Source organism: Rhinatrema bivittatum, chromosome 6 (genome assembly GCF_901001135.1).
Source record: "Rhinatrema bivittatum chromosome 6, aRhiBiv1.1, whole genome shotgun sequence".
Lineage (NCBI taxonomy): Eukaryota > Metazoa > Chordata > Amphibia > Gymnophiona > Rhinatrematidae > Rhinatrema > Rhinatrema bivittatum.
The window spans coordinates 191,939,835-191,962,470 of NC_042620.1; the positions used below are offsets into that span (position 1 = coordinate 191,939,835).

The following is a 22,636-nucleotide window of genomic DNA, read 5'->3' on the forward strand; positions in this document are numbered from 1 at the left end:
GAGTTTACTAGTTTCTCAATGACTTTGGAGAGGAAAGGGAGATTGGAGATGGGACGGAGGTTAGATAGATTGGAGGGATCAAGGGAGGGTTTTTTTAGGATGGGTTTGACCACAGCTTGTTTCAGGGAGTTAGGGACTAGGCCGTGTTCCAGGGAGCAGTTAACGATTTTGGAGAGAGGAGAGGCTATTGCTTTAGGGATAGCGAGTAGAAGTTTGGTAGGAATGGTTTCCGAGGGGTGGGAGGAAGGTCTCATCTTTTTTAGAATGTTCTCTATTTCTAGAGTTGAGGAGGGTTCAAAAGAAGAGAGAATGGTGGGTGTGTGTGGGGTGGGGGGGATTATGCTGTTGGTATTGGAGGGGGTTTTGGTGTTAGGGGTAAACTTGGCAGTGATGTTGGATATTTTGTTCTTAAAGAAATAGGCAATTTCATTGCATCGGGTCTGTGTGGAGGGGATTTGGGATGTGGACACGTTGGATTTGGTAAGATTAGAGACAAGGGTAAATAGTGCCTTTGGGTTGAATTGGAGGTGGTGAATTCTCTTGGCATAGTATTCTTTTTTAGTTGTTTCATATTACACCTATCCAGAAATGTATTTTTCTCTGTCCCTTCTGAAATAGTTTCTCCCATTTTCTCCTTTTCAGGGTCAAGTAAAAGTCAAGCGAGGGAGATAAGGAAGACAAAAAAATATATAAGTACGCAAAGTTCAAATCACTTCGTGCATAGGCTTGGGAATATGGTGTATTTTGCCCATATTATACACCCGGTGCACCTGCTTTCAGCAAGTATATCAAAAAAATACGGGGTACTTGGGAGTTGAAAAGTATCACTTTTTTTGGAAGGGGGAATGCAAGATGTTGGGATGGAGCAAACATCCCAGATTAATCCAAGAATTAGGACCCTGGAAAGTCTACTGTACAGGCCAGGGGCTCAGTGAGATCCACAGACTGATCTAGTTTTCAGGCTATTCACAATGCATTTACACACAAACACATGCTTTAAAAACCAGCATCGGTTGTAGAGCATAATTACCCTGAAAATCAGAGCTGTTTGTGGCCCTCTAGGACTAGAGTTGAAAGCCCCTGTCCTAGCCTGTGGAGAGGTTACTTGAAACATGGCCAACTGAGCCCTTGGACAGGATAATACATAATGCAGCTGCTGAGAAAGCAACCTGAGAGAGACTGGGGAAACTGAGAGGCATAAAAAAAGGATTTGAGACTGCTCGTATACGCAAAACGGGTAAAAAGCATCTGGACTGATGAGAGGTTTGTCCTCTGGAGGTCAGAAATTGCTTTCACCAGGAGAAACTGCACAGCTGCTCAAGCTTAATGTGATCAAAGCCTTTGGAGGGCAGAAGAGACTTGTGAGCTGTTTTAAATATCTTTAACTGACCCTTGTTTGAAGGTAAATACTAGCAACCTTGTTCCACTTTGTTTGTTGGGACAACAGACACAGCCTGCCCAGGAGAGTAAGGATTTGTTTCCCTGGATTTTAGTTTCGGTTTGGCAAGCATGAGGATTTTCTGTTATAGTTTTCCTTCAGTTTGTTAATTAATGGCAGCCTTTACAGCTTGCTTAAGCTTTTCCTATGTGTGAAGGAATATTTGCTCTTAAAGGAGTCGTTCTTTTGTACTGAGATGTACATCCAAAGCTAGAATTGGGTACACTGCAGCTATCTATCTACCTACCTATGACTGTACAAAAAGCTGGGGACTGCTAAATGTGGGTTATACATTATATGTGACAATATGCAATTTTTAAATCCTGTAATGTCCTCCTGGGCCATACTTTTGAGATGATCTCTATTTGCCTCTCAGCAGCAAAAGAGTGGATTTTTCACAGCGAGTTGGCCCCAAAGGTTGAAAAAACCGAGGCTATGATCCTGGAGAGATTCCCCTTCAAAGATAGTCTTCTTTACTTCAACTACGATAGATACTGGATTCCTATTGTATCCCAAGTTAAGAGTATTCTGGAGGCTTTTAGACTGCAATTTTGGCGATGCGTGCCCAGGTAAAAGCAGTTCTTAAACAATGGTTTTTTAAACTTTGCATACTTCCTCAACTGAAACCCCTTTCTGATAATGGAGAAATTACTTACCTGATAATTTCATTTTCCTTAGTGTAGACAGATGGACTCAGGACCAATGGGTATAGTGTACTCCTGATAGCAGTTGGAGACGGAGTCAGATTTCAATCTGACATCAGCACTACATATACCCAAGCAGGAAGTTCTGCTCTTCAGTATTCTCCTCGAAAAGCAATTGTGGATATATATATATATATATTTGAATAACTTGATTAACTTGATCTGGTTGACGTGATTTCTAGCTGGAGACCGCCGGTGCACTCAACCACTATGGGTGTCTTAACTAGGGGTAAAATCTGGCTTACCCGTGCTTGTCTTGCTCTCAGGGATTGTGATTGTCCCCCGAGGTTTCCGTATTTTAGGGCAGCTGTGGGCGGGATGCCAAGTCATCTGTCTACACTAAGGAAAACGAAATTATCAGGTAAGTAATTTCTCCATTTCCTAGCATGTAGCAGATGGACTCAGGACCAATGGGATGTACAAAAGCTACTCCCGAACCGGGTGGGAGGCTGCCCATGGCCCACTTAGTACTGCCCTTGCGAATGCTGTGTCCTCCCGGGCCTGCACATCCAGGCGGTAGAACCTCGAGAAGGTGTGAATGGAGGACCACGTCACCGCCGACAGATCTCGGAGGGTGACAGCATCTTGGTTTCTGCCCAGGACACTGCCTGGGCCCTTGTAGACTTGTAGAGGCGGAGGCTTTCCTGCCTCTATGTAGGCCGCCTTGATTACTTCTTTCATCCAGCGGGCTATGGTTGTCCGCGAAGCCGTTTCCCCTTGTTTCTTCCCGCTGTGAAGCACAAATAGGTGGTCAGTCTTTCGTACGGATTCCGATCTTTCCAGGTATCGGACTAGGGGTCTGCCAACGTTCAGATGGCGAAGAGGACGTGAGTCTTCCGAGTCCTAATGCTCGTCTGGAGATGGCAGCGAGATGGTTTGGTTTAGATGGAAATGAGAAACCACCTTTGGCAGGAAGGAGGGAACAGTGCGGAGCTGTATGGATCCCGGTGTGAATCTAAGGAACGGTTCCCGACAGGAAAGTGCTTGAAGTTCGGAGATGCGACGGGCTGAACATATTGCCTCTAAGAATGCAGTCTTCAAGGTTAGGAGCCATAGTGACAGACCGCGAGTAGGTCTGAAGGAAGCTCCTGCCAGGTAGTCTAGTACTAGATTGAGATTCCATAGGGGCACCGGCCACTTTAGTGGTGGTCTGATTTGTTTGACACCTCTCAGGAAATGGAATACGTCTGGATGGGATGACAGTATGATGCCATATACTTTGGCTGTGAAGCAGGCCAGCGTGGCCACCTGAACCTTGATGGAGTTGAGAGACAACCTCTTCTTCAAGCCGTCCTGCAGAAATTCCAAGATCATGGGGATTTTGGCTGTCCGCGGGAGGATGTCGCGGTCCTCACACCGGGCTTCGAATATTCTTCATATTCGTACGTAGGTTAGAGACATGGAAAACTTGCGTGCTCGGAGTAAGGTGTCAATCACTGCCCCCGAGTATCCGCTCTTCTTCAGGCGAGTCCTCTCAAAGGCCAGACTGTAAGAGAGAATAGAGTTGGTTCTTCGTGGAGGATCGGTCCTTGCTGGAGCAGGTCTCTGTGAGGTGGTAGACACAGGGGGTTCTCCGCTAGAAGTCTTCACATGTCTGTGTACCATGGCCTTCTTGGCCAGTCCGGGGCCACTAGAAGTACTAGCCCCCTGTGGTGTTCTATCTTGTGGATGATCCCGCCCAGTAGTGGCCATGGGGGAACTGTGTACAGCAGGTCTCCCTGTGGCCAGGTCTGGAAGAGGGCGTCGATTCCCTGGGATTGTGGTTCTCGTCTGCGATTGAAGAACTTGGGAACTTGGGCGTTGGACTGGGTTGCCAGAAGATCCATGGCTGGTGTTCCCCAGTGGTTTACTATCAACTGGAAGGCTGTGGCTGACAGCGTCCATTCCCCTGGGTCTAGACTCTCTCTGCTGAGGTAATCCGCAGTGACATTGTCTTTTCCCGCAATGTGGGTGGCTGAGATCCCTTGTAGGTTTGTCTCCGCCCATGCCATTAGGGGGTCTATTTCCAGGGATATCTGTGGGCTTCTGGTTCCTCCCTGGCAGTTGATGTAGTCAACTCTTGTGGTGTTGTCCAACATGACTCTGACCGATTCGCCCCGGAGTCTGAGACTGAATTGAAGGCAGGCTAGTCTGACTGCCCGGGTTTCCAGTCGGTTGATGTTCCATCCCGCCTCTTCCATGTCCCATTGTCCCTGGGCCGTCAGTTCCTGGCATGGGCTCCCCATCCTCGTAGGCTCACATCTGTGGTGAGCAAAACCCAGTTTGGTGAGGATAGCCTTACTCCCTTGCTCAGATGGTCTTCTTGTAGCCACCATTGGAGCTGGGTCCGCACCTCTGCCGGTAGCTGGAGACGAATGGAGTAGTTCTGGGACATCGGGTTCCATCGCAACAGTAGGAAACGTTGTAATGGTCGCATGTGGGCCCTTTCCCATGGAAAGACTTCTAGTGTTGATGTCATAAGGCCGAGGACCTGGAGGTAGTCCCATACCTTGAGGCGGAAACAGGTTAACAGGTTTCTCAACTGGTCCATCAGTTTCCTTCTCCTTGTAGGGCAAAGAAAGACCTTGTCTTGTTTGGTGTCGAATCGGACTCCCAGGTATTCTAGTGATTGGGAGGGCTGCAGGCAGCTCTTGGTTGTGTTGACGACCCACCCGAGATTCTGCAGTAGATTCTTGACTCTGGTGGTCGCCTGGTGACTTTCCTCTGGAGATTTTGCCCTGATCAGCCAATCGTTCAGATATGGATGTACAAGGATTCCTTCTTTCCTCAGTGTCGCCGCCACTACAACCATGATTTTGGTGAGCGTCCGAGGGGCAGTAGCTAGTCCGAAGGGTAGCGCCTGGAACTGGTAGTGATGGTCCAATATCGCGAATCGTAGAAAGCACTGATGGTCGTGATGGACCAGGATGTAGAGATAGGCTTCTCCAGTTCGCTCCCGAACAGGAGGGCACCTTTAAAAGGCATTCTCATGAGTTTCATTTTGGAAGTCGCATCGGCTGACCAACTTCAGAGCCAGAGTTGCCTTCTGGCTGCCACTATGAATGAGGTGCGCACCAGGTCGGAGGTCGCATCCGTGAGGAAAGATATTGCCGGTTCTAATGTTTCGGCGGACGTGGTTGCGTCCCTGGACAGAGACAAACAGGCACGTGTCACCACGGCGCAGCAGGCAGCAATCTGTGAGGACATAGCTGCGACATCAAATGACTGTTTGAGGATGGATTCCTGACGTCTGTCCTGGACATCCTTGAGTGCAGCTCCTCCTTAGACCAGAATGGTGGTGCACTTTGAAACCTCGCAGACTATGGCGTCCACTTTGGGGAACCCCAGGAGTTCTTTGGCTAAGGGTTCCAGGGGTATAGGGCTTCTAGGGCCCATCCTTCTTTGAAGCTGGCCTCCTGGGCATTCCATTCCAGGTCAATCAGTTGTTGTACGGCCTGCAGCATTGGGAAATGGCATGAGACCTGACAAAGCCCAACCAAAACCGGGTTCGTCTTTGGCTCCGCTGCAGAGTTTGTGCCAGGGATGGCCAGCATCTTCAGGCTTAGAGACACGAGGTCTGATAGCTCGTCTTTAGAGAAGAAACGCATCATGGTTTGGTATGGTTCCGTCCCTGGAGGGATTTCCCCTTCCTCCAGGGAGTCCGGCTCTTCCTCCGAGGTGTCTGTGTCCCCTAAGGGAAAGCATTTGCCCGGAGGAGGCATGTCTCGTGGAGGACGAGAGGGGCCTGGAAGGTTTTGTTCTTCTGGTGGAAACTGAGGCTGTGTCACAGGTGGCACAGATTGTGCCTGGACGAAGGTTTGCAGCCCTTTGAAGAATTCCACCCAGGAAAAGGTCCCTGGGTCCATGTTGAATCCAGCGGTGTTCCCTGAGGAGCCCATCTGAAGAGGGCTGGAGCCGGGGATAGAGAGGTCCGGTGTACTGTAGGCAGAGCCCACTTCATGTTGCGCAGCTCTCAGGTGGCAGGCTGGGCAGAGGGCTTGTCCCTTGGCTTTCTTGGCCAGCGGTGCCATGATTTGTGCGTGTGGAGTGGTTCCAAACTCATCTATGTGCGTATGTGCGCGTGCCGGGAGGCTTATTTGTGCTTTCCGGGTGCGCCGACGCTGTGCATGCAAGTTGTGCGTGCAGGCCTGCACTTGGCGAGATGCGCGCGCCGCTGTGCGCACAAATAGTTTGTGCGCCCGGCTCGTCGCTGTGCGCATGGCTCAGTTGTGCAGACAAGGTGGCGATCAAAAGAGGGAAAAGGCGCCGACGACCACGCGGGCAAGACCTCCACGTGGAAGGACCCTTGCGCCGGATCGGGGCTGCTCAACCCGATGGGACAGACGCTGGATGGTGATCTGTGCGGCTCACTGAGCCTCGGAGACCGGAGACTTAAATAAAGTTTTCTACCTTACCTTGTCTCAGCACTTCCCGGTCTCATGTCGGGTGGTCTCCGGCTGCGAGGGGAGAGGGGAATACATTCACCGCCGCGCTCGGTATTGCGCCCGCTGCCTCTCAGTCACTCCCGTTCCTGGGGGCTAAGTCCACGCCAGGAACCGGCTACTGGACCGAGGCTTACCTCTGAGGGATCTCGGAAATCACCTCAGGAATTCTCGACTGGGGGAGGGACCCTTAGGTATCACCGCAGGCGAGCAGGGCTCATCTTGTAGAGGTAAGATTTTCTTTCTTCTTTGGTTTGGATTTCGTCTAACGCTGTGCAAGTGTGTGTAGAGTCCCAAACTACTAAGGAGACGGAGAAATACTGAAGAGCAGAGCTTCCTGCACGGGTATATGTAGTGCTGACATCAGATTGAAATCTGACTCCGTCTCCAACTGCTATCAGGAGTACACTATACCCATTGGGCCTGAATCCATCTGCTACATGCTAGGAAACTGTGAATTTTAGTCAGTATGCCAGGCTTTGTTATTCTCTAGGCCTGATTACTGCAATTCTCGCTCTCAATATATCAGGCCCCTATCCAACATTCTAAGATCAAATTGTTCAAAATGCAGCTTCACATATCCTAACTGATAGAAGCCTTTGCGAGCACATCACTCCCATCTTGTATAACCTTCATTCGCTTCCAGTAGAATGGAAAATATAAAATCAGTATAATCCATACATAAGTTACTTAACTGCAGCGTATCCCCTTGCATAAACTCAATGCCATGTATTTACAACTCCCCACGTGCTTTGAGGTCTTCTCAAACAGATCTCACTGATAGCCCTTTTAGTCAATCAGCTCACCTCGCTGGGACCCAGGAAAGAGTGTCTTTGGTTGCGGGTCCAATATTCTGGAATATACCGTCGGAGCAGCTACATATTTTAACATGTACCTGGACTTTCAGAAAGCAGCTAAAAACATTTTTGTTCAGGCAGGCTTTTTTTTTTTTTTAAATGTAGGGCAGAGGTTCCTAAACCTGTTCTGAAGGACTCCCAAGGCAGTTGGGTTTTCAGGATATCTGCAGTGAATATGCATGAGTTAGAGTTACATGCACTGCCTCCACTGCATGCAAATTTATCTCATGCATATTCATTGGGATATCCTGAAAACCTGCCCAGCTGGGAGTCCCCGACCAATCTAGGGTCAATGATAAAATCTCCTGTTTTTTCGACTCTTCCTGTAACTGACAACAACCACTCACAGGGCTAATGCCTTCATGCCTTCAGCAAGTATACAAATTAAGAGCTATGTAGCAGGAACACCTCATGTCATCTATTTGTATTGTTTTATGCTTGTAATTTTTTATGATTGCTTTTGTTGTACCCCCACTTTGCACTTTGTGACTAGAGTGGGTTAAAAAACTTTTAAATAAATACGACATGGCTCACAGCTCATCTACAGATCTTCACAAGCTCATAGGGAATAACATATCACAGGCAGATTTTTGGGATATAGTGTATATACATCCTACCACGTTTTATTTTTGGTGACACAACCCGCTCTTAATGAAGCAGACTGAGGACAGGAAACTATGAATGCTCTTGACAGACAAGACACCACCCTCTTTTTCCACTTCTCCACACCAAAGGGGAGCAGAGCAACAAAGACGACCAGAGGGAAGCTGTTCTTACTCTTTCTTGTTGTATCGGAGGGTTTCTCGGACAGACCACGCCACCTGGTATGGGGAAGTTTGTTCTGATTCCTCCAACTCCTCTCCACTGTCTTCAGACCAGTCTAGCCCTGAGAAAGAAAAGAAGAAGCCACATGGCTGAACATGCTTCAAAATACTATACACACCACTGTCCCCCAAGGTGAACGTTAAAGCACCTCAGACTGCTTATGCACGAGCAAGGACATGTTGGCAAGCCTGCCAACATACTTTTGGTTTACTTACAATACTGTTGTTAAGCTTCCTCTCTTTCTGATCTTTATTTGATTACCAAACAAGTGCATCAGAACATCTCCTGCTTAGGCTCGCTCATCATTACTGGTCCAACGGGCTATGCCGATTACTGTGCTGGCACCCTAGTGTATAGCTACAGCATCACCCGCTGGAAAAGGAGGTTTAAAACCCTGGAATTTAACCATAAACAAAGTGCATGTCCTTGCATTCCAAAGGAACAAAGGAATAAAAAAAATCTAAGCAAAGGTGTAAAAATATTTAGGCGGCAGCCAAAAGGTTTGAGAGGAAAATTCTCTCTCTCTTTGGCTAATTTTCCTTTATTTTGTGTCTAGGTTTTAGTTTTGTTTAAAGCACTTCATGTTATTTGCCTTATTTTTACTTTTTGCTCTCTTCACCCTTCTCTGGGCATTCTCCTCCCTCCATTCTTTCTCCAGGAACCCTTCCTCCCTATCCTGATTCCAAGTACTCTTTCCCCTCCCTGCACTTTTCCATCCACCCCACTTCTCCCTCTCCCCCCACCAGCTCCTTCTTCCTCAGCAGAAGCCATATCTGTCCACCGCTCTGACCCTGCCAGCATTAACCTTCACAAACTCCTGGACAAGCAGCAGTTGCAGTTCTCCATAGCCTGGGCCCTATCTGCAGCAGCAGCCACCACAGATCTCCAACACCAGGGCTCTGCTGGCATTTCTTCTGCCAGGTGCCAGGCTCTGAACTATAGGTGCCTGGGCAACCTGGCATCCAGGATATTTACAACCCTGAATATAAGTAACAATCTCTTTTTGAAAGGTGATCCAAAAATCAGATCAAGCAAGAAAGGAATACAGCCAACAAACAGAATGTATACGATTTTTACATTACTGTATTCTGGACCACGTTTAGAAAGTGGGCTCTTGCACAGTTAGCAGCTGCCTTCACGGAGCATAACGCACACTGGTGTGTTACTGTATCCTTCACGGAGCTTCATGCACACACGATTAAGTTACTGCACTTCTAAAGTATTCTGAAAGTAAAAAAAAAAAATGTATGCTTTATGTTCCTCTTGATTTGATTGTAAACTATTTCCACTGTGAAATCATCATATGTTTTGAAATCTGCTTTGCCATTGGTTAATGTCTAAGCAGATGGGCCTACATGCCATCTCTGATTCCTGGGAAAAACAACTTGGACATTCTTTAATTGTGGCTCCTTTTTGCTCCAAGTTCTGTTTAAACGTTGGTCTGTATGTCAGGTGTTTGAATTAGTATTAACAGTTAAATAAAGCTCATCCTGAAAAGCAATTGTGTCTTACGGTCTGACCCACACCTTTTTTTTGGAACAGCACGGACATGTTTTCTTGCACCTTTAATGAGTTTAAATTGCCCCTTCCTCACCTGGTTCTGTTTCTCTGCAATCATGTTCCTGTTGACTTTACCTTGAGGTCTTTTATTTGTGTATCTTTTCTGTTTGTCTGTAACCTCCAGAGAAGGGACTGTCTCTTATGTATTATCTACACAGAACTGTATGTGTCTGGTAGTATTATCCAAAATTATTAGTAGCAACAGTAAAATCCCTGCTAAAATGCAATATCACCTTTGAGTTTTCTTAGCTGTTTTACAAACACGCTTAAAGTATTGCTCAGAGTAGAGATATCGGTTTCCTGTGGCAAAGAGACCAGCAATTATCAAGTGTTCAACATCCAAGCCATCAGGTTAAGGGATAATATAGGCTTGGATAATATAGCATTCCTTCATCTTGAGTTAGCAAAGCAAGGTCTGACCCCAGATAAATGGAGAGACTGCTGGCAAGTTGTATGAAATATACATACAATATCTGTCTGGGCCATGCCAGAGCTATGAGGATCAAGTGAGTGCGGTCTTGCAGCAGCTTTTGTACTGTTTCAGCAATCAACTGCATTAGCAGAAGTATACTTGATGCTTTTTCCCCAATTGATCAGGAAAGCGTCTTGAGCTAACCTGAGATTGCTAGATAAAACTGAACAAATTTGGTGGAGTCTTCTGTTCTCCAATGCAAATAGGTCGACTGATGGCAGACCCCCATAAGAAGAAGAATTTGTCGGCTGTTGATTGTTGCATAGACCACTCATGTGGAAAAACACTCTCCTGAGGCAATCTGCCAGCATTTTGGAGATCCCTAGAAGACAGGTGGCCTTTAGGGCAGTTCGATTCCTGGTTGCCCATTGTCAAATTCTTAACACTTCCTGGCAGAGAGTTCATGACCCTGTGTCTTCCTGTTTGTTGACATAAAACATGGCAGCTTGGTTATCAAAATATTCTTTCCTTGACGAAGATGCGTGAACATTGTCAGGGTGTATGCAATCGCTCTTAGTTCCAGCACATTGATCTGTGAGACCAGTTGAGATCAAAAAGGATCTCCAATGGGTGCCCTATCTCTTCATGGAGGTGTCTGTTGCTAGGGTTACTTGAGGGGGAAAAGTGCAAAGTGGAGCTCCATCTTGAAGTACATGGAAGTTCAACCACCAACGCAATTCACGCTTCATGTTCTGAAAATCTGAACTATAGTTGACCGCGGTTGAGTTAATTGATCCCATTGACAGCACAGACCCTATTGCAGGTAATGGATAGGAAGGAGGATTATTGGGACCATGTGAATGGTCACCACATGAATAGTCACCACCATATGACTTAACACAGGGGTGGCCAACTATGGTCCTCGAGAGCCACAAACAAAGCAGGTTTTCAGGAAATCCATAATGAATATGAATGAGATAAATTTGTTTGCACTGCCTCCACCATAGGCAAATCTATTTCATACATATTCATTATGGATATCCTAAAAACCTAACCAGTTTGTGGTTCTTGAGGACCAGAGTTGGCCACCCGCTGACCTAAAGCAACAAAAATCATTCTGGCTAGCATATGCTGATAGGTCAACAGCTTGTAAATGAACGATCTCATGATGCTCACTTGATCTGATGGTAGACTCTCTAACAGTGAGTCTACCCATGCTCTGATGAATTTTATTTTCTAGGTCAGCAAAAGATTTGACTTCTCAAAGTTTACCAGAATCCCAGATCTTGTAGAAGACAGATCGTCTTGTGCAGGAGAACACTTCTTCCCAAGAGTTCGCTGTGACTAGCCAATCATCTAAGTACAAGAAAACCTGAATCCCTTGGCAACGCAGGTGCACAGCTACCTCTGTGAAGCATTTGGTGAAGACTCTTGGAGCTGCCGATAGGCCAAACCGGAGTACTTTTAATTGATCATGTGTAGAATCCAGCTTGAAACATAGGAGGGATGGATGGATATATATGCATCTTTCAGACTGAGTGCACATATCCATTCCCCTTCTGGATATAGGGGAGAACCATGCTGAGGGAATTCATTTTGAATTTCCCTCAGAGTAAATGTTTGTTCAGGAGTCTCAAATCCAGAATGGGCCTCAATCCTCCTGATTTCTTGAGAATAAGGAAATATTAGGAGTAGAAGCTGTGTTAATGTTGGCTGGAGAGGAGAGGTTGGACGGTTCCTTCTGTCTCCTTAGTCAAAGAAGTAAAGAATCTTTTCACCAAATCTGCAATCTGGTTATTTAATTGATGTGTCCTTTGACCTAGTATAGGAGATAGAATATCCTTTTCAAAGACAAGAATGGGTACTTGTTCCTCAATAGGAAGTCTATTGGAGGTGAGCAGAACTATGGAACATGAGGGATGGATGTATCTCCAATTGGAAGTCCTCTGCCATTAATCTTGAAGGCATGAGGACTCTTATAATTGAAGGGGAAAGAGGCATCAAACCCCTTCTGTACCTGATCTAGGGCGGTAAAGTAGAGTGATGGACTGGGGCTTGATGAGCCAATGGTGGCATTATAGGAGCCTTGTGTTTCAAAGTAATTGAGGTCTGGAAGCTGTGGAAGAATGCTGCTTCAAATTATTCGAGGGGCCCCTCTTGAGCTACGAAGTCTGTTCAGAGCGAGGATGTCTCTTCGAAGATTTCGTTAGCTGCATCGGGACTGTTGGTCTGGAAGGGGTTCTGACGCCATGTGATCTTGTGCTGTGTATTGATGGATCATGCTGCAGGAGAACTGCTGTACTGCAAGAATAGTGCATTGAGGCATCAAAGAAGAGAGGGCCCCATGCACGAAGGGCTTCGATGTACACCAGTGAGCCATGCACCAAGTGTACTGGTGTGCTGAGCACACTGATGTGCCTTTCTCCAACTGTGCCGATGCCTGTTTTGTCAACACTGTCAATGCACTGTGCGACAATGGTGCCAATGGTTCAAGGATTTATGTTTCTTCCACGCAAGCTCAAGCCCCAGAGAGTAATGCTGTGTCTTTCCTTGAAGGAGAGCAGTTTGCAGTGCTCGACCCCAGGGATTCGGCCTTTGCTGATGGCAGACTTTTTGAGGTGCTCCTGCTCAACTTTTTTCACAGCAAGGCAGATGATGCTGCACTATGAGAAGAGCATCTGCTTTGTCTCCGAAGAAATTTATGTCAATCCTACATCGCCCTGGAAAACTGGGAACACAGGGACATCTGTCCACAGGCATAGCAACTTGCCAGATCGTGTTCCGCCCCAAGGCATCAATAGCACAGCTTATGGCCATGCGCGAGGGACATTACTTTGCCACAAATGCAGTTCTAGAATCCTCTGATGGTAGGTTTCTTTATGTCAGACATACTGAGGAGGCAAAATACTTTTTTTTTTTTTTGAAGCACTGAAAAGTGTGCTGCTGAGGGAGTGAGCAACTAAAAAAAAGGTAAGCACTGAAAATAAAATATAGAAAAAATAGATATAAAATTTTAGAGAAAAAATATCTGGAGACACATACTTGTGCTCGGACAAAAAATGACTGAGGAGGGCTCACAAGGCAATTCCCCTGCAGGAATTCCCCAGACATGCTCAGTAGAGCTTGAAGCTCTGTTGGCAAAGACAGATGAGTTATTTCGTTGTCACCAGATGACATCACCCACATGTCATGGCTAATTCAGCTTGCTTATCAATGGAGAAATTAACTTACGTATGCTGAAAATGCCCTCACCATCAGCAGTTTGTCATGCTGTTAATAACACAGATAGATATGTGTGCATAGTAACAGATACAAAAAAGGATTGAATTAGCACGTTAAAACTTGTCAGTATTAATGCAAGTCATCAAGACTTCTATGAATTGAAATTAATGCCCTCTCTTCCAGCTGTAGAACACCAGCAATTGCAGACTTCAAAACACATTCAGGTCTTTAGAAATGGTGTACGACTGTCCACATATGCAGGTGCAAGAACCTTTGTATAAAGATGAAATTTTTCTATTGGGTCATTATTCCATCCAGGAATGATATCAAAATGTGCTTTGGTTTGATAAGGTTTTAAGAGATCTTTGAGGGATCAAACATTTGGGCTGCTTTCTCTGTCCACTCCAACTTCACCTTCCACTCTTCACTTCAGGCTAAGAGGAGGAGGAAGGGGTGAACAACAAAATAAGGTTACCTTAGGCTAATTGTGAAGGAGGAGTGGAGCAGAAGCAGAGAGAGCTCAGATACTGAAGGCAGGCAGACTCCCTTCAGTTTTTGGGGGGGGTTTTTTGTTTTTTTTTTTGTTTTTTAAAGAATTGCATTAAGAGGTGTTAAAGCTTTCAGGAATGTTGATTCTGTGGCAGACCACAGCAACAAGCTAATTATCGAGCCGATGCAGTAAAGTGTGCTCAGGCCGAGCGCACTGTTAGCACCCCGGTTGGACGCGTGTTTTCGATGCGCTATTTTTAACCCTTATACAGTAAGGGGTAATAACGCGTGGAAAACACGCGGCCAAACCACCCCCCCCAAAACTAATAGCGCCCACAACGGCCCTATTAGTTATTCCCGTGCAATACAGAAAGTAAAATGTGCAGCCAGGCCGAACATTTTACTTTCAGAAATTAACGCCTGCCAAAGGCAGGCGTTAATTTCGGCCAGCACCAGGAAAGTGTACAGAAAAGCAGAAAAAAAAACTGCTTTTCTGTACACCCTCCGATTTAATATCATAGCGATATTAAGTCGGAGGCCCCAAAAATTTAACAAAAAAACAAAAAAACCTTTAAAATCTGCCTGCGGCCCGCGGGTTGGAAGACTGACACTCAATTTTGCCAGCGTCCATTTTCCGAACCTGTGGCTGTCAGCGGGTTCAAGAACAGACGCAGGTAAAATTGAGCGTCGGCTGTCAAACCCGCTGACAGCCGCCGCTCCTTTTACCATGGGCCCTCATTTGCATATTTTTTTCTTTCTGAATCGCACGCCCGGGAGAGTGGGCGCTCGCCGGCTCTCCCGTGGGTTTTTCTGTATCGGCCTCTCTGTGGGCCCCCCTCTGGGGAAATCACACAATCTCGGGAGGATAGGGGCACTGGCTCAGAGTAAAGAGGACATGAGGAGGGGGGGTCGATATTCAGAATAGTGGCGAGCAAATAAGTTATCCAGCTAACTTTAGCTGGTTAAGTTGTCACAGATATTCAGCAGGGCAAATCTCCTGCTAATTATATTCCCCTAAAGTTATCCCGCCAAACAATTTCAAAAGCTAGGGGGGGGGGGGGGTTTGGAAAGCTCCTTGGTCTGATAGGGCAGCAACTTTTAAAAAATCTTTCAAGGGCCTGGTGGGGAGGGGGGATTTCGAGTGCTATGCCCAACAGAAGTTTGAGGGGTTTTTTTAGTGGGCTGGAGGGGGGTTGCTGTGGGAGAAAAATCAGACCTTCAGGCCCACTCATTTTTTTAAGTTTCGTTTTTAACTCAACTTAACCAGCTAAAGTTATTCAGACCTGCTCTCATCATGGACAGTCTTAGCCAGCTAAACTTAGCCAAATAGCACTTATAGACAGCATTACCTGGCAAAGTTTAAGCCCTGCCCCCAGAATGCTTCTTTATCCAGATATGTTTTAGCTGGGTCATGACTTACCCAGCTAAAACTTCTCTGGACAGTGGGGCGGGCACAGTTAGATCGCAGTTAAGGTTTGTCCAGTTAAGTCCCAAACTTAGGGAGTGATTTATTAAGCCATGATAATTTATCATGGGAGGGACCAGATACTGTGGGGAGTCTTCCTATTAGGCCCCTCCCTGACAAATTATCCTGGCAATACTGCAGCGCCATTTTTTATTGCTACAAAAAAATGAGCGACAAAATAATCACACAGTGGTAAGGGTCTTTCCTGCGTTATGGCAGCCCCCCTCAGCTGGGGCCAAAAAGCTCCACTGACACAGGATAGCCCCCCCCCCTCCCCATCCCTACACCCCCTTCCAAAGATAATAAAATCCCTGGTGGCTGCTGTCCCCCACCCCACACCTCAAAAAATAGTACCCTGGTAGTCTGTCGGCGGGGGGGGGGGGGGGGAGAGGACCCCCTTACCCCAACCCCCTACCACAAACAGATGTCTTCGACAGCCAGCTGGGGCCCAGGGAACCCCTTAGCCCCAGCCCCAGTGGGTGCCATTTTTCAAAATGGTGCCAATCTGAACTTGTCCCTATCATCACAGGGGGCAAGGCCGGGGATGGGAAAGGGCCGTCGCCACACTTGTGTCATTTCTTTATTTTTCACTCCGGGGGGGCCAGTGCTGCCGCAGAAGGTGGGCAGGTTCAATATCGCCCCACTGGGGCGATTCTTTTGCCTTGGGGGTTGTGCATTGGGCATCTTGGCCCTTTAAATTTCCCATGGAAGCATTGGGGACCCGCATTAGCAGCCAGATATGCCCTCTGGAAAATAACTCCCCTTCCCTCAAATGGGGTAAAATAGCAGGACTGACTGTTTTATTTTAATAGAACTGGATTGCCTATGCATAAGCTGCATTAGGCAATTTTATGCATGCAAAGCAGCTTATTCCCATAGGGGGAGGAAATCTTTTGTTATATCATGCGCTAAACAGCATGTAACACACAGCACTAACTCGCAATATTGCCATATTGGGGCTTAGCAAATCTAGGCCTTAGCTGGACAAACCATGATGATTACTGACCTGGATTCTTTTTTGCTTCAAGTTCAAACTATACCAATATTCTCTTAGGGTATTATTTTTTTTTCTATAAACAAAAATGTAACAGGTAATGGATGGTTGGCACTCAAGTAATTCCTTTGCAGAAACATTAAATGTAATAATAATTAATAAGGCTAAAGAGAGTTAGTACCTTCAAGTTTCATCTGGGGTTTGGACAAATGCAATTCATGAATTGGTCTCCTCATTGCCAAGAATAATTGCATTATTCAGAGGACCAGTGTAACAAGATTTAACTTTTTTTTTTTTTTTTTTAAATAAAAACTATTCCTCTTGCAGGAATATCATAGAATGTGAATTAGCCTATTGTCTAATCAAACAGTCCACTCTATTCTATCCACGCCCAAGGGCAGAACTCAGCAAGGAAATTCAATAAAGTATTTATTTATTTATTTAGAAACTTTTATATACCGGTATTAGTGGGGACATCATACTACATCATACTACGTAACACCACGAGTTTAGGATCACAAACTGTGCAATCATGTTCTTAACGGAACACTAACACTAATATTTCTCTTTGCCTTCCTTTTAATGTCTGTTTTCTCTGTCCTTTATTTCCCCCGTCCCCTCCAACACATCTTCTCCTTTCTCTCTCCTCTCTTGTCCTATCTGAGTCACTGCATCCCACAGATCGGCCTCCCCTGCAATATCAAGCCAATCTTATGGCCGCAAAGAACACCTCACCTCTGCGCATGCTTCTTTTGGTTCACAGTGACACCCACCCTGCCTGTTTACATTTACAAGACTTGTTTTTTCGGTTTTGATGCATGCAGAGATCCTGCTAGGTCTTCACTCCAGGGTATTTATAGTAGTTGCATAGAGTCAACACCAGGTCCTTCCTCATGCACATGCAGTGATGTCATTATCACACAGTGCTTCTCTTGTTCTCACTTAATGCCTCACCACTCGGCAGCAATATAGAAACTGCTCAGATAACCAACTTACCCGTTTCTTCCTTCTATTGCTTCCTTTTATGGTCTTCACCCCACACCCAATATCAGTTTATTTACTTTTTAATACCTTTTTGGAGTGTAAAAGATCAGCTCCAAAAAAAATTCAGACTCCACTCTTTAGATGTTATTGCTGCACTGGCGCTATATGCACACATCAGCAGAGCTGGGGAACTTGCCAGATCTGACGCGGTGCTTCTACATTTACAGACCGAACTCTAGGTCTGCGGCAGTTCCCAGCCTCTCTTGGGTGGGAGGAAACCCATGTGGCTGAAGGGCAGAGTCGCTGGAAATGTTGTGGGGAGGGCCGCAGCCACAGTAAAATGAAGCTGTAACAGAGGAGGTAACCAGAGCACATTGCAAGGGGAGGGCGATCTGTGGGATGCCGTGACTCAGATGGGACAAGAGAGGAGAGAGAAAGGAGAAGATGTGTTGGAGGGGACGGGGGAAATAAAGGACAGAGAAAATAGACATTAAAAAGAAGGCAAAGAGAAATGAGGTACAAGAGAGAAAAACAGAAAACAGAGATACATGCAAGTTAGGAAATGTAATATGGAAAAACACAACAGAAGGAAGAATGAGGTGGAAGAAAGACTCACAATCTCTGAGGAGATAATAGAAAAAGTGACCAGATATCTGCCTTAGTACAACTCCTGCACAGGGAGTCGATGCTCACCTGCGAGCAGCTCCGATTTACTTTGATTTAGGCTAACTTGGTGATATTGTTTTACCACAATTATCTACAATTTTTTTATAAACAGAACTAATCGATGGTGGGAGAGTTTAAATAGAGATTTTCTTTTTCTCTCAGTTTAAAGTTCAGTGAATTGCTTCTTTGAAAAGTACATTACGCTACACACTCAAAGGAAAGCATGGCGACTTTTGCTTTGCATGGAGGACATGCGGCCTCCGTATGATTTCAGCTGCTCACAATCTATTTGTACCATTCGCTCCCCTCCATACCAACTACATAAATCAATAAATACTGGATATCAACCCAACTGCACCTTAGCTTGCTTCTTTATGTAGAGAAACTAAAAACTAAAAAGAAAAAAAAAAAAAAGATTCAACATTCTCTGTTATTCCCAAATCTCAGCAGAGCTTACTGCCTACAGGATCATCTGCAATTACACCTTGCAAGCAGTCAAAGGGCTGGAAGTCAAAATTAGGAGATAAAGCAAAGAAAACCCATGAAAGAGAAGATCCAGATCCCACAATAAAGAACAGAGGACATTACTGTAAAGATGCTTATGGAAGACAAAAGTCAAAAGGGACGTTAACTAATACTGGCACGCGGGTGCACTTGTGCGCGCGCTTGCCAGCTCGCAGCCAGAGACGAGTCTATTTTATAACATACGTGTATATATGCGCGCATGTTATAAAATAGCCTGGACGTGCATACCATTTTAAATGCATGTGCGCACATCTGCACAAATGCCGCTTCTAGCACACAAGTGGGGAAATTTTTATAAGGGATGCCCAGTCAACACCAGTTTTCCCAGTTCGCCCAGCTAAGGAATAGGACTTCCTAACCCCCCCTAATTTAATAGGGGGGTTTAATTATAAAATAGCCCCAACCCTTAAAACCCCGCAGTCTTGCCCACATTTTTGGTTTTATTACTTACACACCATCCGGAGCACTAGTAAACCCCGGCACACACCCGTGTGCATAAGTATTTACATGCACAGCTCTTGCCCTTCCCTGACACGCCCATTTCCCACCAAGACCACGCCCACTCCCCACCCCTTTCTGCAAAATTTTCCTTGTGCGTGAGGTGAGAAATGCGCACAGCAGGAGATGCGTGCGCCCTCAGGCGGCTTTTAAAATCAACTCCGTGCGGGCCAGCCTAACTTGTGCACATATCTCCCGGTTTTGGCGCATGCAGGGTTTTTAAAATTCGCATTTAAGAGCTCATAAGTTTGCTTTTTTTTGAAAAATACTTAAAACATGGACAATGTACTGAAACATGCTAACATTGGATTTACACAGAACAGAGGACAGCTACAAAAACAGAAACTGACTTGATTTTTAAAATGAATTATTTTTTCACTTCCAGTCATGACTAGAAGGCAATAGTTCTCAGCTCTGTTCCATCAGGCCTCCAAACAGGCTTAAAAAACAGACTATCCATAACGAAGATGCATTAAATACATTTGCACACATCAGGTTGAAGAGCCAAGTTTAGTTCCGGTGGAGCGCACTGTTAACCGGCATTTGGACGCGCGTTTTCGACGCGCTAGCTTTACCTCTTATTCAGTAAGGGGTAATAGCGTGTCGAAAACTTGCGTCCAAAACACACACACCCCCCCCCCCCCCCGAAACTAATAGCGCCCTCAACATGCAAAACCTGCTTTTCTGTGCACCCTCCAACTTAATATCATGGCAATATTAAGTCGGAGGCCCCAAAAGTAAAAAAAGTAAAAATTAAAAATTAAAATTAAAAATCAGCCCGCGGGTCAGAAGACGGACGCTCAGTTTTGCTGGCGTCCATTTTCCGAATCCGTGGCTGTCAGTGGGTTTGAGAACCGATGCCGGCAAAATTGAACATTGGCTGTCAAACCCGCTGACAGCCGCCGCTCCTGTCAAAAAGGAGGCACTAGGGACGCGCTAGTGTCCCTAGCGCCTCCTTTTACCGCGGGCCCTAATTTGCATAGGCTACCCTCCTGAATCGCGCACTCAGGAGAGTGGCCTGCGCTCGCCAGCTCTCCCACGCGGTTTTCTGAATCGGCCTCTTGGTAAGTACAATACTCTTATTACACCATACACATATTACTCTATTTTATAATTAAACATTAACTATTGCTCTGGAAAGATCAGCTTGGAAAGGAGCTATCATTAAAGGCAAAGCGACAGTACAAAGGAAAGCCCTCAGAGCTCAGAATGAAGGATATCTCTTCCTACTCTGCTAATTTCAAAGTAGCCATAGTAGCTTTACGGCACTATGTTCTGGCAAGGAGGATTCCCAGGACTGAGTAAAATCTGGAAGACCCCGACAGAGCATCAGATTTCAGAATTCTCTCTTTGCTGGCCTGGCGCCTTCAATTAGAAGAGGTGCAGCATTTGTAAATCCACGGAGAATGCCCCCCTAGACTTCTGCATGCTGTCCATAGGGGGACTGCTTTCTGCTAAAAAGAAAAACGATGCTGTGTCCAATTTAAAACCAAAGCAATTACAAACCTGCTCTCTATCCTTAACTGCTGCATCTCCAGCCCAGTGAAAAGTATGCTCTGTTACTGACCGCCCCTGCAGTTATGAAGGAATCTGTACATTGCCCAGCTGTATATCTAACACAGAGTTGGGGTTTTTTTGCATTCTTCAATGCCATGTATCGGGCTTCATTTACCATTCAAACGATGCACTTGTTCTTCTACTTACCTAAATGTGGAAACAGATCAGTGTCCAGCTGCTGTTTTCGAGTGCACAGTTTCACCAGTCTCTGCAGCCGACTCATGCAGGTTGAGTGCGGAGAAAAGGCCATGGCTTTCATGTGGACCTGGCCAGTCCTTGGCGGGTCCGGGACAGGGACCCGAGCGGGAGGCAGGATGGGCAACGGTCTCTTGCCAGTCAACTGCTTTGCTTGTGCTATAGTGCGTGTGACGGGCACCGCTCCCTGCACTGGTAGGCTGGTGTTCTGAGGTTGAGGGGACTTGCAGACTAAGCCCTGCGGTTGCCCGATGGGTTTCAGAGACGTGGTTAAAGGTGGCAGGTAGGATTGCTGCTGCAGAGACGGCTGCTGCAGGTGCAAAGGTGCAGGAGGGGGGCTAAAGTGCTCTTGGCGAACTTTTAAAATCTCCGTCTCTCTCTGACGCTGGCGGTTCTGGGCCAGCTTGCTTTGCAGCTTCTTCCTCACGGTCACCCCTTTCCTCAGCTCCTCCTCTTCCTCATTGAACGCGAAGGGATCTTCCAAATCCGCTTCCAGATAATGGAGAGGGAGTCTCGCTCCTGGTGGAGAAAGGGACAGCCCATCCAGTCCATTGGGCACCTTTAGGGCCAGCGTAGGGACCGTCAGACTGAACGCCATCGCGTCCATCTGGTGCCTGGCCTTCACCTCCTCTAGTGGATCATTCTTTTTCTTCCTCTCCTTTTTAGGTATAAATCCAAGTACCTGTAGGTGGCTGTTGCAGTACCTGTGGAAGAAGAACACAAGAAGTATTAAGGAATTAAAAGGGGACCTTTCACCCTGTCTTGTCTCAGTTGTAGAGGCTGAACATTTTTCTTCTTTGGATAAACTCTGCTTGTGGTGGAGACTGCACTAAACAAAACAGCTGGGTGCATCGTAGCCAAACCTGACCCAACCAAAGTCATTGTGTAGACAAGTCAAAGAGAAGTACTAAAATGTTAAACGACGAAAGAAGGTGAAAAGAACTTAAAGCCCTTTGGTACTACAGGCTCACAGGTAACATTTCAAGCTAGCTAGACAACTAAGTCAAAGAGCTTCACTGATACCACAGGGCCCCAAACAGAATCTAGAAATTGGAAAATGACTTTGGCATGCAACAACAGGATTTGGGCCGGGCTACGGCCAGCAGCACCATTATAGGTTGTTGCTTTGAAAAGCTTACAAAAACATCTGATCAAGGGGAAGTGGCAAGCATTTTCATGCTTTACCTGAAGACAAAACCTTTGCCTCATCTTGAGCTTCAAAAGGAATCACAGATTTCTTGGTTGAGAACTTGCTAAATACATTCACCCACTTTGCAGCCCACACCATCTGGGTACATTTAAATGATTAAGCCACTTGCAATTTTGCAATGCAAGGAAGTTTATCCAAGTGTTCTTTCTAGGAAGATTTAAGCGCACAAGAGATTTTCTCTGCCCATACTGTTTCTAATATGCTTTTTGCAAAAGAAAGTTTGCCCTTTAGCAAACTGAACTTCATTTTCTTCAATCAACATCCAACTCATGTTTAAACACTTTGTGCATGAATGCTTTTTCTTTTTTTTTTTTAATTCTATGTATTTATTTGATTATAATTTACAAAGTATCCTATATAATAATAAAGTCAACGTCTGTCCGTCATGCCCCCCATAAAAGGAGTCAGCCCTAAAGTTTCATCAACCAATCAGCTTTTGAACTGGGCACCTTTGGAAATGGCGAGTACCTCATGAAGTACACCTTTCAAACTTAAAAGGGAGGAGGACTGGAAGAAGGCCGCACCCTGAAATCTTCTAAATCTGAAATCCTGTAGTTGGTGCGGGGCATTCTGCTAGATTACAACAAACAATACAAGCCAGCATTCTATTATGA

The 22,636-nt window shown here is 45.9% G+C and overlaps 1 protein-coding gene across 4 annotated transcripts in view; it reads right to left on the reverse strand.

Moving 5' to 3' along the window:
- Positions 1-22,636, reverse strand: part of INO80D (INO80 complex subunit D) — a 127,598-nt gene that overhangs the window by 36,082 nt on the left and 68,880 nt on the right. For all 4 annotated transcript variants that reach the window (XM_029606321.1, XM_029606324.1, XM_029606323.1 and 1 more), the window contains 2 exons: positions 20,765-21,516; positions 8,198-8,306 (listed from right to left, as the gene is read on the reverse strand). In XM_029606321.1, the coding sequence (XP_029462181.1) occupies positions 8,198-8,306; positions 20,765-21,516 (861 nt within the window). The remainder of the gene's footprint in view (positions 1-8,197; positions 8,307-20,764; positions 21,517-22,636) is intronic.